We start from the raw sequence: 16,727 nt of genomic DNA on the forward strand, positions 1-16,727 counted from the left end.
TCTAACTAATTTGGTTAGAGATGGTTTGTTAGTTGCATCTCTCTTGTTATCCCTCAAACTAAAGGGGAGGTTTGTGAATGACCTTGAGTTTACACTTGAATCTATCAAAGACAGCAAAAAATAAAGGCTTTGTGTAAATGTCTGCAATCTGATATGTTCCTAGAACATGAACAATATTCAATTTATGCTGTCCCGGATAAAATGCAAATTAAGTTCAAAGTGCTTCGTTCGGCCATGCATGATGAGATTAGCTAAAATTTTAGCTACACTTGCATTATCTAGATGATTGGCACACTAGATACATGAATTTGAAGCTCAGATAAAAGTGTTTCCAACTAAATTATTTCTATAGAGGCATCAGTAATGCTATGAAACACAGCTTCTGCACTGGAGCGACTGATCGAGTGTTGCTTGCGATTGGACCAAACAACCAAATTGCCTCGAAAATAGACACAGTATCTTGAGGTAGAGCACCTGCCATCCATACCTGATCCCCAATCAGTATTTACAAATGCGAAAATTCTCAAGTCAGAAGAAAGGTGAAAGAGAATCCCTTGATCTGGAGTGCTAGCATGGTATCTAAGGATACACTTGACTGATTTCTAATGAGTGATCAAAAGGTTATGCATGAATTGGTTGCATTTATTTACAGCGAAAGAAATTTCAGGTCTAGTGAAGATGCAATACTATAAGAATCTTGTACGTTATATACTTCTCCCTTAATCTATTCTTAACCAGTAACAAACTTCACCTTCCACAATTGATCGCAATGTATAGTGAATAGTCTACATATGCACAAACATAGGAAGCAAAACAAGAGTATACACCAGCATTCAAGACTTGGAAAATAAACCAAGGAAGAACTTGGTCCAATAACAATCAATAACTTCAAGATATGGAATGGCGTCTGTTCTTATCTACTTTCGTTTCGGAAGGGATTGTGGCAGCATAATTATAATCTGCACGTTGAAATAACGGCGAAAGGCGACCAAGTTTCTTTGACACTGAACTCATGAACGACTTTCGTTGAAGGGGAGGCTTCTCAGAGAAACAAGGCGAAGCACTAGAATTTGTTGCAGAACTACTACCACTTGCTGATACAAGTGCAAATTTCTGAATCTCTTTTAGTTTCATCTTCAATTTTGCAACCTCGACTCGAAGCTCTTCATTTTCTCTTCTCAAGTTGGATGCTTCATTGGATGTTGTTGGAATAATAATGGAATCAGACGAACGATCCCATTCTTCGCTGGTTTCCCGAAGGCGTTGCTGTTCGTGGTAGAGAACTTGAACCACCGTCTGGACAGGAAGCCGATTGTTTTGCGCGGCGTGAGCGCATGCATCTCGTGATAGTTTCTGGCAGTCCATCAAACTGCAAATTTTCTTTCTCTCCATTTCACTTAGAGTAGGATGAGCCTGATGCATCACAAATTCTTAAATATGTTTGACAAAATTATTATCGAGCAACTTTCAACTATCAACTTCACGAAAAAATAATTGTATGTGATTCTTCAACTTAATTAAAACATAGAACAAATATGTTAGTATAATAGAGGACCTTAAGATAGATGTCAATGGCTCTATACATTCCATCTTCAGCTGTTCTTTCTTGATCAGGAATCAATTCAGCAAGACTGATGAACTTGGACACTAACAAGTTCTTGTCTGAGGCTACTTCAGCAAGGTAGCCTTCCATCAACTTCCCAACGTGGCCGAGGTATGGCCGGGAAGGCAAAAAGTATTCATCATCTCCATTGTAAATTGAACAATCTCCAGTCATCTCAGACTCCAGATAATTCACCATGATCCGCTGCACCGTATCCACGTCGAACAACGTGTCGGAAGAATATGAATAAGAAGGAATAAGAAGATCATCTAAAACGGCCTGGTCTAACTGCAGGGCCATCCTCCTCTCCAGATCAAGCCTGCAAGAAACGGTTGTTCCGATATATATGGATGCTCGAAGTAGCATAGCGAGAAAGCTAACTGACATGGCGTTCTTCTCATTTGGTAAGAGATTCACTATTGTCTCTACGACAATCCTTTTCTCCTGCTCATCCGTTGGTTCATCAATTTTTTTCCATCCCTTTCCAAATATCTCCTGCTCCAAATAAAAGAGAAAAACAAAATGAATGTCATATCATAGTCAATGGAACACACACTGTGCATCATATATAAAATATTTTATGTGAAAAGTATACATACCATTCCGCTCCATAAATTGTGAATTGGTAACTAGTATGTTATACATGCTCAAGATCTTGAGTCATATTACTTATTACACGAGCAACAGTTTTAAGACCAATATTTAACTACTATAAGAAAAAACAAGAAAAACAATATCTTTAGATCATATTTAGTTTTTAAAGTTTACCAATTATCAGGAGAAAAATACAACACACAAACAGATTTGAATGTCTGTATAGTGTACACGAATTGAAATTAGCAAGGGGTCTTACCAAGCCTCTTAGAGATTTTTGTGCATACAACATTAGAATAGGACCAATAGCATGATGCTTGAACCCTCTTGCCAGCATTGCAAGTAAGACTCTCTGGAAAATATCAATTCTTAGAACCGTTAGATCTTCAGCCCACCATTCAACCACCGGCCGCAGGCGCGAATCCATGGAGGAAGACATGACCCAATCATTGCTACCGCCATCACTTTTAGCCGACGAACAAAACTGGCTTTCCTTGCAGGCTATGTATGCAATAGCATCCACACACTGGCTCACCAATTTCGCCTTCTCTGCTGCCGGAAACAAAGTTTCCGACACACTCAGGACCGTTACAGCCCCTGGAATGGTCTCCAATGCTACTTCATTCAAGTAAGATTCAGTCCTTGACGCCAAGTTTCCAATTGAGATATCCTCTGTCATCTCAAGATACTCTGCCACACAGTGAAGTATAGCAATGTTTTCGATACTTATTTCGAAATTTATGCCGTAGCAGAACTTCGCCGCGAGTTCAAATGCGTCTGCTCCACCAGGGACATCATTGATTTCAATGAAGGAAGCATCAACCTCACTTGATTGTGACACAAGTTTCCTTATGTATCCACACTTGGTGACTAATGGAAACTGCAAATTTGATAGAAAATGTGGCCAAGTTTCCTTAATAAGTGTATTCTTTTTGAAGGAAAAAGAAAATTCAAAAGAATTCATATATGATGCAAGAGAGTCAATGTGTGAATTGGTTCAATACCTTGTGTAACAAAAAGCAATCTTCTCCAACTTGAACAGTGATATCACTAGGAAGCTCATGGGAAAAAATCCTGTAATAATTAAGTAGTTAATTCAAGTAACGAGTTCAAATACTAGTAGTAATAATGTAGCATTAGCATTTAGAAAATAGTAGTAGGTAACGAGTTGCATTAGTTATATGGTTTTAATAAAATAAGAATTCAGAAGCATATACCATTCACTTGTCCTCCTCATGTTACTGAAAGTAAGGCCCTTCTTATTGGAAAACAAGTTACCCGCAGCGGTTTTCTCTTTATCACAATCAATCATGCCAAGACTCAAGAGAGAGATTTAATAGAGTTTCTTAACCGTACAATTGATGATGGAGAGAATAAAAGAAAATTAAAAGAATAATGTAGGAATAAATTAAAGAGATCTCAGTTACATACATGCTTATTGCTTAATCAAAGTCATGCTTTTATATTGCAACCTTTTTTACATTCTCTCTATCTTGAGGGCTAATGGGAGAAGTGAGATGGGATTTTAAAGAGTCCGAAAGAATGAATTCTTTACTTCACTTTTGGTATCTAATACTCAGTAATTATGGACATAATTACTTATATACCATATTCTCTTGTGAGTTAGCTTTAATATTAAGTAAGATAAATTAGATACAGCGATTTTTAAGTGTGTCATTTTCTTCCATTGAAAAGTCTAAAAAATCATGTTAGGTTTGTCTTCTCAGCCTCTATGTTACCTTTTTAAAATTCAAAATTCAATTAAGGAAAAGATTATTCCAATAAGCACCTCCTAGCTATCAATTATAAACATGCATGGCCCGAAAATATATCCTCTCCAGTGAAAAAAACATTTGAGAGAATAAAGTGTAATTTTTTACCTCTAAATTTTTTAAATGGGACCAAAATTAAATAAGAAAGAGAAAGCAATGAAGGGTTAGATTAAATACTGGATAGCATCCAGTTTTTTTTCACGGAAGAAGATTCACTCCCAACCCAAGGTTAATTAATTGCTGCGAGTGAATTATATACCACGGTATAGAGCTTGCTGAGAACTCAGGTACAACGTAAAGTTGATAACTGAGAATCGTTATATGAAAATTTTAATCAAATCATTCAAATTATTTAACGGTTTTTACTTATCAACTTCACATCAAGTTGACTGCACTTGAGTTTTTACCATAGAGCTTTTATGGCGAAGGTAATTAAAGATATCTTTGGCAAAATTATTGGCGTCAGTCTATAAATGGACACATTTTAAATACGATACTCATCGACACTTCTATGTCTATTTGTGTCTTAATAAAAAATAAAAAAAATTCGAACACAGTCTTAAATACACTTAAACACCATCGCGGGTCAATATTTTCAGTATTATTTTTAATATGTATTTTTTAGATAAATTTAAAAATAGTATATATTATTATTTATTAAAATAAAAAATATTTTAAAAATTTTATATAAATAAAAAATATTAAAAATAATATAAAAATTAATTTATATTTTAATATTAATAAAACATAAAAATATCGTTACAATTTATCTAAAAAATACTTTATATTTTATATACATCGTATCTTATCTTATAAAAATTTAAAATTTGTATACCTGAACTTTTATTATATTGTGTCATATGTCTATGTTAGTGTTGGTGCATCATACTTGCCACCAAATGTGAATGAAAGGGTCATGACATCTTTCTTTTGTACAGATAAAAAAGCATTAGTTTTGTTCTGCTCCCTTCGTCATGCATTGATCAGTCCCATTTAGGATCAAGACTAATCATCAGACAGAGGTGTATCATTTATATCGGTACGTACATTAGTGTTCGAACCATTTTCCCTGTGGACATTTTTCTTTGGCCTACTATATTGGTTCTCCAAATAATGCATCACTTATGATATTTTTTGAGTTTTGACCATAACCACAGAAGGATCATCAGCTCAAGTGGTGTGAAAACTTCACCTCTTGATAACGAGTGAGGGGGGGTTGTGTGTCTGTGTCCGTGTCTGTTTGTTTTTTCTTTTTTGGGGAAAATAGAGAGATGGGAGTTGGTTGAGTTTAAATGCTCAAATTATAAGATATCATATTTTATTGACATGCAAATCTATAATTTATAATAATTTACTAATAAGGAGATAAAACTCACTGGTAGACGCTTTCATTAGAAGTTGCAGGTATGTACTATTTGTTTATTTAATTGGTTTAATTAAAAGAAACGATTTTTTTTTGTACAAATAGTTCAATGTATTGCTCAAGAATAAACTCTATTTTTAGGTGGTGTTGCGATAATCTATGATAGTTATGTCTAATATGATTTAAGGTATTAATAATTTATTAGTGATAAACAAATTAAAAAATAATTAAATAATAAATTTTTAGTAATAATGCATCGATTAATATCAATTTAATTAATGAATAAATAATCTAATATTTCTAATATTTTTTTTAAACTTAAATGGTAACTTAAGTTTGTAACTTATTAAAAGACAATAAAACAAAAAAGTTGTGTGAATTCAAAGAACAAATACAACTGGAAGAACATAAGATGTAAACAAAATTACTGAAAATTTTAAAAATTTCAAAGTATAGATAAAATTGTCAGAATTTAAAATACAGATAAACATATTAGAATTTAGAGTGCAAATAGAACTGCCAAAAGATAGAGAAATAGGTGCTGCCAATAACAAATCAAGTGTTAAAAAAATGGTAAACTTTAGTTCAAAACAAGGAAGAGGACATAAAATAGGATAAAAAAAGAATCGAGACAAATAAAAAACATGGTAGTAGTGAGGTGTCACAATAAAAACATTAGAAAGTAAACAAATAGGAGCAATAGAAATATGAACTAAACTTGCTATCAATAGAGAACTTAAGACAACAAATTAAGATTAAACGAGAATATCATGATTTTGATACCTTGTTAGAATTTATGATAATAACTTAAAAATAAATTATGTATTTAGGTGTTGTTGTGATCATGTATGATAGTTATGTCTAATATAATTCAAGATACTATATGTTTATAAATGATGATGCTTAAATTATTGACGTGATGAGCCAAATGCCGGTCTAAAATTTTAAAAAAATCTCGTCGCAAGTATAGTTTCAAATTAATAAATGACTTGTATCACAGTTTAGTTTGTTTGTCACAAATTCAATTTAATAAAAACCGGGAGTTTTAAATCTCATGTCGTCTCTCAAAAGATTTGCAGTGAGGTGTACGTATTATTAGTTATGAGAAAAAATGGTTAAAAACAATTGATAAGAAATTAAATGACATCGTCTCTCAAAGAAATTGCAGTGAAGTATGCGTATTATTAATTATGAGGGAAAATAGGTTAAAAGCAATTGATAAGAAAGTAAATGACAAGAAATTAAAGAGCAAACAAAAAAATTCAAGTGCTAAAAAAGCATCTTGACAAGGATTGAGAGTTGATATTTTCTATCCAAGTCATTAACCACAAACATGGTAATTAAGAAGAGTTAATCCCACTACATCATCCTTAAACATCGGGAAAAAGTCAAATAAGTATAATTGATCTTAATCCACAAATCTTAGCTAATTTATTAATTAGACTTAGTAAAAGACTAACGTCAGTGAAAACAAAACTAACTAACAACCATCAATTACCAATCAATGTTGGACATTAATGACTCAATGCCACCTAAGTCCTCAATTTCAAGTAAAAAATACAAAATTCTATTCTAAAACTAAGAAAGTTTTTTAACAAATACTTGGAATGCATAAAAGAAAAAGCATAGTAAATTGCATGAATTATAAAATCTATAACTACCAAAACAAAAAAGTAATAATGACAACTAAAAAGAACATCAATAAACATAAAATATCAAATTGTATTAAAAAAATTGAAATTAACAATTGTTCATAAACTAAAATTAGCAAGAATAAGAAACTAACAAGAATAATCTATTAAACTAAGGTAGTAAAACAATAAAATGTAATTAAAACTAAACTAAAACAAGATTAAAACCTAAAACTAGAAAAAAAATAAGCTAAGAAATTCTAAATTCTAGAAAAAAATTGAAACTTCTCTCTCTAGAATTGTCCTAAAACATGATACTACACTATTCTACTTTTTATACTACTTGGTTGATCTCCCTTGAGTCTTGTCTTCAAATACTTCAAAAATGAGTTAGATTGAGCCCAAAATAGGTTTGAAATCGCAAGCCACGTATTTACTTAAGTAAATCAGTACTGCAATTCGTGCGTACGCATCTGCCTTTTGGGAATAAGGAGTATGACCACAATCTAATCAATCATGTGTCAAATAATTTGTTATTGTTATTATATTAAAATGTTAATATAATAAGGTCCTTGATTAAATTTAGGGATTATCATTGTAATAGTGATCATAACATTGAGAGATAAATCTTTTATAATTTAATCTAAATTGTTCTTGGTCATAGGATTATTAAAAAGGACATTAATAATCCGAAAAGATCAATATATATATATATATATATATATATATATATATATATATATATATATATTCATTGGATGAAGATTAATAGATCTCATTTATTGAATTATATATATAGATGGTGCATATAGAGATATGACCATTGAACTGACTCACTCTGAGAATTTCTAATGGTTACAATTACCGCATATTTGTCAATAGGATATTCTCAAGATGAACATAGTAATAGAGTTTCATTTGACCTACGACTGTCATAGTAATTAACAATGTATTTATTATATTTTGATTCTGGACACCTAATACCCTAGGGTGCTAGTTAAATGGATATTGGGTATGATTTAAATACTTGTAGAATTAATGATTAGTCAATAAGGAATCCGTCAACTCTCGGTAAAGAATTTGAGCTCTATGATTATAATGACTGAGAGGAATAAAACCTTGGCCAAAGGGAATAGATGAATGAAGAAATGAGTTTTTTAGGTCATTCACAGTTCATTATAATAATGATAACAAGTTAGAATTTGACAATTAAACCATACTCTAAGAGTTAACTAAGAGCTGGAAAGATGGAAGGAATTATACTTTGTTCTTCTGAGGTTCTTAGTAAAAATAGATTACTTCATACTATCGGGTCGTTGAGGAGTGTTGCTAGAGGCCAACCTTGATTAGCAAATTTAGTACGACTAATTTACTACCCGCTTAGTATTGGAACCTATGGGTCACACACTAACGAGTGTTCTAATCTTTGCAATAGAATTATTTAATTAAAATAATTATATTAATTCAAATAGAATATTATTATATTTTTTGCTAGCACCAAGAATATAATAATAGTATGATAATTGAGAATATTAAATGAGATTTGAGAATAATTAGTTATTCTATTTCTAAATTTGGATGAGATCCTAACTGATTCTATTTTTAAATTGAGTTATGATATGATTCATAAATTTGAAGGATTCAAATTTAGAATTTCAAGATATGATTTAAATTTGAATGGAGATTCAAATTTAAAATCAGTAACAAATCTCATACTATATATATGTATGCCAAGAGTAAAGAAAATAAAGAGAGAATAAAACACAAGGGTTGGGTTTTATTTCTTTACCTCTACGCACATAAATGTATGTGAGCCTAATTCTTGCAGAAGAATTTTATGGCATGCACAGAGTTGCAAGAAGTTTCTCAATTTATATCAGATGTCCATTAGTCAAGGAGTTGACAACAAAGGTTGGTCTCGGTTTGGATACGCATAGCGTCTTCGTACCATCGAAGAAGAAAGTGATTTTTACTAGCATACACACAGATATTTAGATCTGATTTATATATTGTTTATTATTGGAATAAAGTTTAAGCACAAAATAGATCTTAGGATTACCTTATTTTTCTTCCACTGCGTGTTATAAACACATAGTAATCCTTCACTGCCATGCGTACAGACAAATCCAAAGAAATGCGTACGCATTTGTCATACGTACACACAACTGGGCAGATTTTCAAAACTTTACTTCTTCATAATTTCTCCACTTTTGCATGCTTTTTCTCCATTTTTTCAAGTTATTCTTACCTTCTAAACCTCAAATCACTCAAGAAAACATATCAAGATATCGGATGGAATAGAAGTAAATTAAATTTGACAATTTTCAAGCACAAAAGTATATTTTTCACAATTAAGCACAATTAGAAGAAATTAACGAAACTATGCATTTTCTATGAATAAATACAAGATAAATTGATGAATTTCACTCTTTTCAATAAAAAGTTTATCATAAAATATGAATTTATCAACCTTCCCACATTTAAACAATAACATGTTCACATGCTAAACATCAAGAAAGACAAAATCAAGAAATATTCAACATTTATTAAAAGTAAACTATCTATATATATGTATTGGTCAAAACAAATCAATTTTCAAAAAAACATGTAAATAAAGAGGGCTAAAACAATATAGCAATCAATGCAATTTTCATAAATCTATTTAGTTGTAAAAGATATAATAACTTGCAAGATAATAGATAATAAAAGGTGAAAACATAGAACTGAGCAATCTAACCCCTCAATAGATGTGTATGCTCTCTAATCACTCAAGTATTTAGGGTTGATTCACACAATTCTCTTCTAATCTTACTTTTTAAAACTTTTTTTTCATCTAATAATCAATAATTATTCAATTCATGCATACAAGTATCATGAGGACTTTTCAAAAATTGTAATGAAATTAGGGTCAAGGTAAGATTGTATTTGATCAAATGGACTTGAAATTGAATTTTTCATTAACTTAAACTTCTACATAACCTATAACAACCTATTCAATTCTAATACAAACTAACTACCCATTATTCCCTTTTTTCACAAACTCATGCATTTTTTTCAATTCATATCACATATGCATTTATTTCTCAAAATTTTTTTGAGGTAACATTTGTCCCTTTTTTATTTTTATTTTTTTTTTCAATAACATAATATATACAAAAAAATTAATGTATATGGTTCAACATTCAATGCATGTGTATGTATACCCAATTTCTGAGATTTTCAATGAAAATACAAAATATCCATTTTTTCTTTTACCAATGTTTCCCAAATTTTTCCACACTAAGATGATGCACACTCTCACTAGTCTAAACTAATTAAAATTCCAAATTAATGATATTTTTTTCACTTAGGGATAGTAATGTGCAAAAATTAAGTACAAAAGGTGATTAACCAAATAAATAAAAACATAAATACATAAATAAATGCTAATTAAATTTAACCAAATAAATAAATAAATAAAAAGGGTTATTATCTTAAATTTAACCAAATAAAGACATAAACAAATACTAACTAATTATATTTTTACATGTCACGTAACTAATTAGTTGATCAACAATATGAATTATAACAAAATTCTAATCTATCGTACAAATATCCAAATTACGTACCTGTATTCAAGTATTTAGAAAATTCCGGTGTATGCATGACCTCCAAATCCAAAGCACGCATGAAAGATGGCTTCTCACACAGATGTTGATTTGCTAGTGCATTTGCCACTTCTGCCACATCTACCTCCATAGTACCGTCAGCTTGATTTTCATTTCAATCTGGACCAACGACCTCGTAATTGCTTTCAAACTCTTCCTCATTGTCACTATTGTAATATTTTTGTTTAATATTTCAGTCAGCTTCAGATTATTCAAACTCAACAACTCAATAAACGACATCTGAGAGCGACTTTCAATATACATTGAAAATATCTCTTGCTTGCCCGCTTTATCAGTTACATATTTAGTTTGAAATTGAAATATTGGTATAGGATATCTGTAAAAAATACATGATACTCTTCTTGACATTTCAGAATTTTTCTTCTCACAAATCACACATTTTAGTTCAAATAAAATTGTGAATGGAATAACAATATCTAACGGATTTTCATATACAAATTTCACTCTTTCAGATATTTGTAACAAAATCTGATCATAATAATATACTTTTAATATAATTCTATCATCTATTTTTTTTCTCACCCCAATATCAACTTCACTGTAATTTTTTAAAGCACAAAGAAAAATACGAGAGGAGGAGAGTTCTGGAGGGGGCTGTGGGAAGAAGAGAGATCTAGCCACTCAGGTACGAATTTTATATATATATATATATATATATATATATATATATATATATATATATATATATATATATATATATAGTCAAACAAATCGATTGGTCTGATTTCTATTTAGGCATTAAAGTAACTTCTTTAACACAAATCAAATGGTCCGATTTACTTTAGCTTGAAATAAAAAAATTTAAATAATACTGAAATCGGACAGTCTGATTAGTTCCATGTAATTTCAAAATTTCTTCTTCACACAAATTGGACCGTCCGATTTGTATACCAATTTTTACCAACAAAAATCGGACGATCCAATTTCTTCTACATAAATTTCAAAAAGTAGCCACCACATCAAGGTATGGCACACCCAATCTCCATAACAAGGCACAACAACACAATATGCATATCGAATAAAATTAGCCCACACGTTTCGTTTGGTTAGTGGTAGAGACAAATAAGACATAGACATAAAGACACAAAATGACATAGACACAATGAGACATAAAATTTGAGAATTTATTTGGTACTCAAGGATATAACACTACTTACAATTTACCATTCTAACAAAATGATTATGTTATCTCTGCCACATGTAACACCCTACCACACAGAGCTTTACACCTAGGTCGTAAATCAATGGTGGTGAGATATCACGACTTTTAAAAATAAAATACATACGTATATAATGGAAGGAATTTGATATACTAGGAGTCCGTGAAGAAAAGACATAAGCAAAATCGCATCATACTCAGAAACCGACGATATACATAAGTAGAAATGACCAAAGTATAAATATATATATGATTCAAAAGGTATACATAACAACACTAGTCTTAACCTGCGAAGATAAGACCGACTAGTTAATATAATACAATCCGAAAGTAGGACTAAAAATCGTAAACATAAATCCTGTTTCTCCATAATCAACCTCTAAGAGGGATATACAAGTTATAAAATACAGTAGTGGAGAATATTTAAAATATCTAAGCAAAAGTAAAATTCCCAAAAGACAATCTTCGCTTCTTGAAAGCAAATTCTGCACACTTAACAAGGTGCATCACGTTCAATATCTGTAAGATGAAAATTTCCGAAACGGGTGAGAACATCATCCCTTTCGGGGTTCCCAGCAAAGGTAACAATTCCAAAGCAGAGACGATGTAAAGATTACACGAAACCTCTAGGAAATCTAACACTTCAACAACAAAGAAATCCAAGCCTAGAAATATACTAAACCAGAAAATAGTAAGGTATGCTAGACTAACTAACTGCACTCATGCACCTTTGATTTTCATTCGACTTTTCTCTCTCCAATAAACCTCAAGTTCTTAAACTATCTCTTATTAGTTCTCTCACCTTTCACTTATCATGTTTCTTTTAGTCTCAAGTTCACCCCATATCATCTCAACTTCTATATATACAAGGTCTCAAAATAGAACAATAACAGCAAACACAAATAATGAAGTTCAAGCGCAACAAGATTTAATTACAGCAATTATAACAAATAGCAGTTAAACAATGATAATCACATAGGCAAACCACATGTACAATAAACACACCCAATCAATGTCACATAGATGCAAATGATGCATGCCTGTCCTACTGGCCTTGAGCTCACGCGTCGGTTATGTTGCCAAACCCGACTCGGATAAGCGAGATTAAACAACCATCCTTATCTGTAGGTTCCATAAACAAGTGGGATTAAACCACCATCCTTGCCTCCACAGTAAGTCGGATTAAACCACCATCCTATAGGTACCTCGAACAAGTGGGATTACACTACCATCTTTGCTCGGGTTGCATTCACAAATCAATCTACAAGCGGGATTAAACTACCATCCTTGCCCAACATAAAACAATATGCAAGTGGGATCACACCACTGTCCTTGCTAAATAATTCACCCATACGTTAGCGGAATAGAACCTCCGTCCTCACTGCAGGTGGGATAAAATCGCCATCCCTGCATATGCACAATAACCACGACAAGCAGGATCAAACCACCGTCCTTGCCAGGACAAAACTCTTTCAATAAACCAAGTCCTTGGGATATAGTGCCTGGCTCAATTTTAACCTCATCATAGTCACTCTCATCCTCAACATTTCACCAGCCTTTTATCTGCAATTGTTATAATAATATACACTCAAAAACATTTGATAATAGTATAAAAATCAATTCTTAAATCTCATACCCAAGATAGTCACCAAAATAATCATCGGCAGTCAAATTACAATCTTGTTTTTAAAATATCAAATGAACTCGGAATTGCACAAAATTTATATCCATACAATTGTTTCGGATTAAGCTTTCTATTAAACTAAAAATCATAATTTTTCACTTGCTCTAGCTTTGAAAATAGAAGAAAAACTGTGACTGCTCTGCAGTGCTTAAAAATCAGAAAATAGTAGCATCATGTGATATTCAACATTCAATTTAAAATCCAAGTTAAATCTAATGACCTTAAAAATTAACATGCTTCAACTTCACTCATCCAGGTTTCTTTTCCAATTGGTTCCAGGTCAATACCATTTTTAATGAGAAATTTATGTAACTTGGAAGTTGAGTAATTTTCTGCAGAATTCTGTTTTAAAATCCAATGAGAATATCCTCTTCCAAGTCCCATAATTCACTCAGTAAAACATGGACAGCCTGAAATTTAAATTACATATGCTAAACATACTTACTTTTCACTTCCAATTAGTTGCATATCAATACCAATCCAGAATCAAAAGTTATAAACTTTCAAATTTACTGATTTAAGAGAACAGAATCTGGCTTTTACTGCATAATGCGTCATATTTCAAAAATTCATATCTTTAAAAATATAATTTCAAAAATTATAAATTTTTATAAAATTAAAGTATTAGGACCAGAGTTTCATTTAAAATTGATTTCATTTCAAAATTAAAACTAGAGAATTTTCAATAGAGAAAACAAGTTGCTACTCTGTTAAGCATTCTGCAGAAAAATCAGAGATAACAACCACACTTCAAAAATTTACTATAAATCATAAAATTAACGAAAATATCTCAAATTCATCAGTCCAGCTCCTTATATTCTCAAGCTTAATCTAGACTTGGTCCCATGCAATTCCGATCATTACAGAATTAGTTATAGATTTTCAAAGTTTCTCACTTCGTTTAAAATAATGCAGAAAATCATATCGCACGAGTTAACTTTGAAAAATCATAACTAATATTTCAGTTAATACAAAACCTTCAAAATTGAATCTTAACAATCATACTTATTATAGTTTACTTAGCTCTTAATTTCTTATCATTTCAAATACTATTGAGTTACTGGTTCACTTTCAAAATTACCGTTTGACTTCAAAACTCATATTTTCAGCAAGTAGTTCAACATTTTAAGATTCAATCCTTCAAATATTCTTTAAACTCAATTCCAATCAAGCACCAAGTCAACCACCATTACAATAATTCACACCGATTACCTTCACTTACCTCATAGGGGTTTCCTCACCCTATTACGGCCTCCGACCCAATATCCAAATCAATTAACAATAAAATCAATAAATGCCATTCACTTCATAATGTCACAACAATTCTTAATCAATACACACATACATATAGCCATTCACTATCCACAAAAACAACCAATTTCAATCCATACCTATCCTAGGGTCAACTAACCTAGACATTCACATAACTTTACATAATACCTACTCGAAACTCAAACCCGTACCTTGAATGTCGGTGGTTCCAACCCTTGAAGCCTTGCCTAGCTCAATCTCTAAGGTCCACCACCCAAATTTACCAATCAAATTCTACTTCATATCAAATTCAGCCCCGACAATTCTCTATTCCATATAATCTAGTCACAACAATATCTCAACATTTATTCTAGGGTTCATATATAAAATTGGGGAAAATGAAGAGAGTTAAGCTTCCTTACCTTAATGACGGAGGAAAAGTCATCGGTAAAGATTTTCACAAAAATAAGCGCGTTGTAAGTATAATTTTAAATTGACAATTAAACCTCAATCAAATTTAAATTGTTTCTCACTTAAGTAAACCTAATAAAATTAACCGAAGTATTTAAATCTCGGTCGTCTCTCAAGGAATTGCAGGGAAGTATGTTACTATTGGTTATGGAAAAGTATTTTTGGGGTTTTTAAATGTTGAACAAGGAATGTAAATGACAAGGAAGTAAACTAACTGTGATACGGCCATTACAAATCCAATATCGTAAATCGGCATAGTCATTCATAACTCGGCATTATTCACGTTATTATTCAGAAAGCTGGCGTTATAATTCGGCATTACAGTTATTGATCGGCAATAACGTCATTAATCAACCACTTACGTTACAACTCGACTCAACGGACTGCTTTCCAAATGTTAAACGTCCAACCTAGTTATTGCTCTTTAATACAGGCAATAAAGCAGGAGCATAACCAACTTGCACAGAGCCACCCATAAAAGGTATGATCTTCCATCCTAAAAGGTACACAGAATTCTCAGTACTAACTTAAGCTTCGGAGTGCCTTTTCAGGTACACTCCCCCTGTTTCTTTCTCAAAGTTCTACGCGATTGGACAACCTCTTGGAGTAAAGCTCAGATTACCACAAAGCTCAAAGGTCAGCACCGAAGATAACAACTCGGCGTCGATTCCCAGAGACCGAGCTCTCCTTTCAGGTATCCATACAAGAACACTAACAATTAGAAAAAGTCCTAGCAAGGATTGATAATTGGAATTCCTATCCCCATTATCAAAGTCACTTGTGATGGTAATTGCCTTTTTCTCTCACTTAGTTAACCTCTAACAATTGAAGGTGATCCGTCCATTGGATATAATTCGACTAAGGTAAAACTATAAATCGGAATACGGTTAAAACTAAATACACATGTACTATATCAGGAGTACGTGGAGAGTACATGTTTTGCTCTCATAACGGATTTATCCTATAAAATCAAATAACTACGTGCCAACCCAATGGGCACAGGAATCTCTCCGCAAATCTCTCTAAAGAAGAGCAGTTATCACCCACTCAGTTATCAGCTCCACAATATTAGACCCACTAAGTAACCGCCTGTAGCACAACCTGTAGCACAACAATTCTATAAATATATCCAACCCTGACATGAAGGAGGTACGTTATTCACTCTGAATAACTGATATTTATCTTCTACTCTTACTAACTTGAGTGTTGGAGTCCCTTTGTAGGTGCCCAACGCCGCCGTCCTTACAAGAAGACGATGTTCCTTCCTCTCACTCCCAAGGAAAGCAAGTTCAAGTATCAAAAGAATGAGCTATACCTCGGAGTTCACTCTCACACAGGAACAGAAGGTAAGTCAAGCAAGTAATTCAACTTGAGTTCACAAGTCCTACTCAAATACTAGAGTTAGTGAAGTTCAAGCCAACTAGTAACTTTCAATCACCAACCAGCAAGAGACTTTGACAATTCAAGAGTCTCCAAATTACTCAACCTAAGCTAAGAAGACCAAAAATTTTATCAAACACTTGGTAGGCAC

The 16,727-nt window shown here is 32.1% G+C and overlaps 1 protein-coding gene across 1 annotated transcript; it reads right to left on the reverse strand.

The window, feature by feature from the left end:
• On the reverse strand, positions 1 to 3,722 carry LOC130936072 (BTB/POZ domain-containing protein SR1IP1-like). Its single transcript, XM_057866049.1, has 5 exons — positions 3,415 to 3,722; positions 3,202 to 3,271; positions 2,457 to 3,077; positions 1,556 to 2,098; positions 1 to 1,413 (listed from the first exon to the last, which is right to left on the reverse strand). The coding sequence occupies exons 1-5, from the start codon at positions 3,507 to 3,509 to the stop codon at positions 889 to 891; spliced, it is 1,854 nt and encodes a 617-aa protein (XP_057722032.1). The 5' UTR covers positions 3,510 to 3,722; the 3' UTR covers positions 1 to 888.
• Between the last annotated feature and the right edge of the window lie 13,005 nt (positions 3,723 to 16,727).

This window comes from Arachis stenosperma, chromosome 6 (genome assembly GCF_014773155.1).
Source record: "Arachis stenosperma cultivar V10309 chromosome 6, arast.V10309.gnm1.PFL2, whole genome shotgun sequence".
NCBI lineage: Eukaryota > Viridiplantae > Streptophyta > Magnoliopsida > Fabales > Fabaceae > Arachis > Arachis stenosperma.

Excerpts from the sequence above, each read along its gene's own strand:
- LOC130936072 (XM_057866049.1), bottom strand. The coding sequence starts at position 3,509 with ATGATTGATTGTGATAAAGAGAAAACCGCTGCGGGTAACTTGTTTTCC. Across the intron at positions 2,099-2,456 it reads AAAAATCTCTAAGAGGCTTG|GAGATATTTGGAAAGGGATG; the intron begins GTAAGACCCCTT and ends TATTTGGAGCAG. Across the intron at positions 1,414-1,555 it reads CCATTGACATCTATCTTAAG|GCTCATCCTACTCTAAGTGA; the intron begins GTCCTCTATTAT and ends GTGATGCATCAG.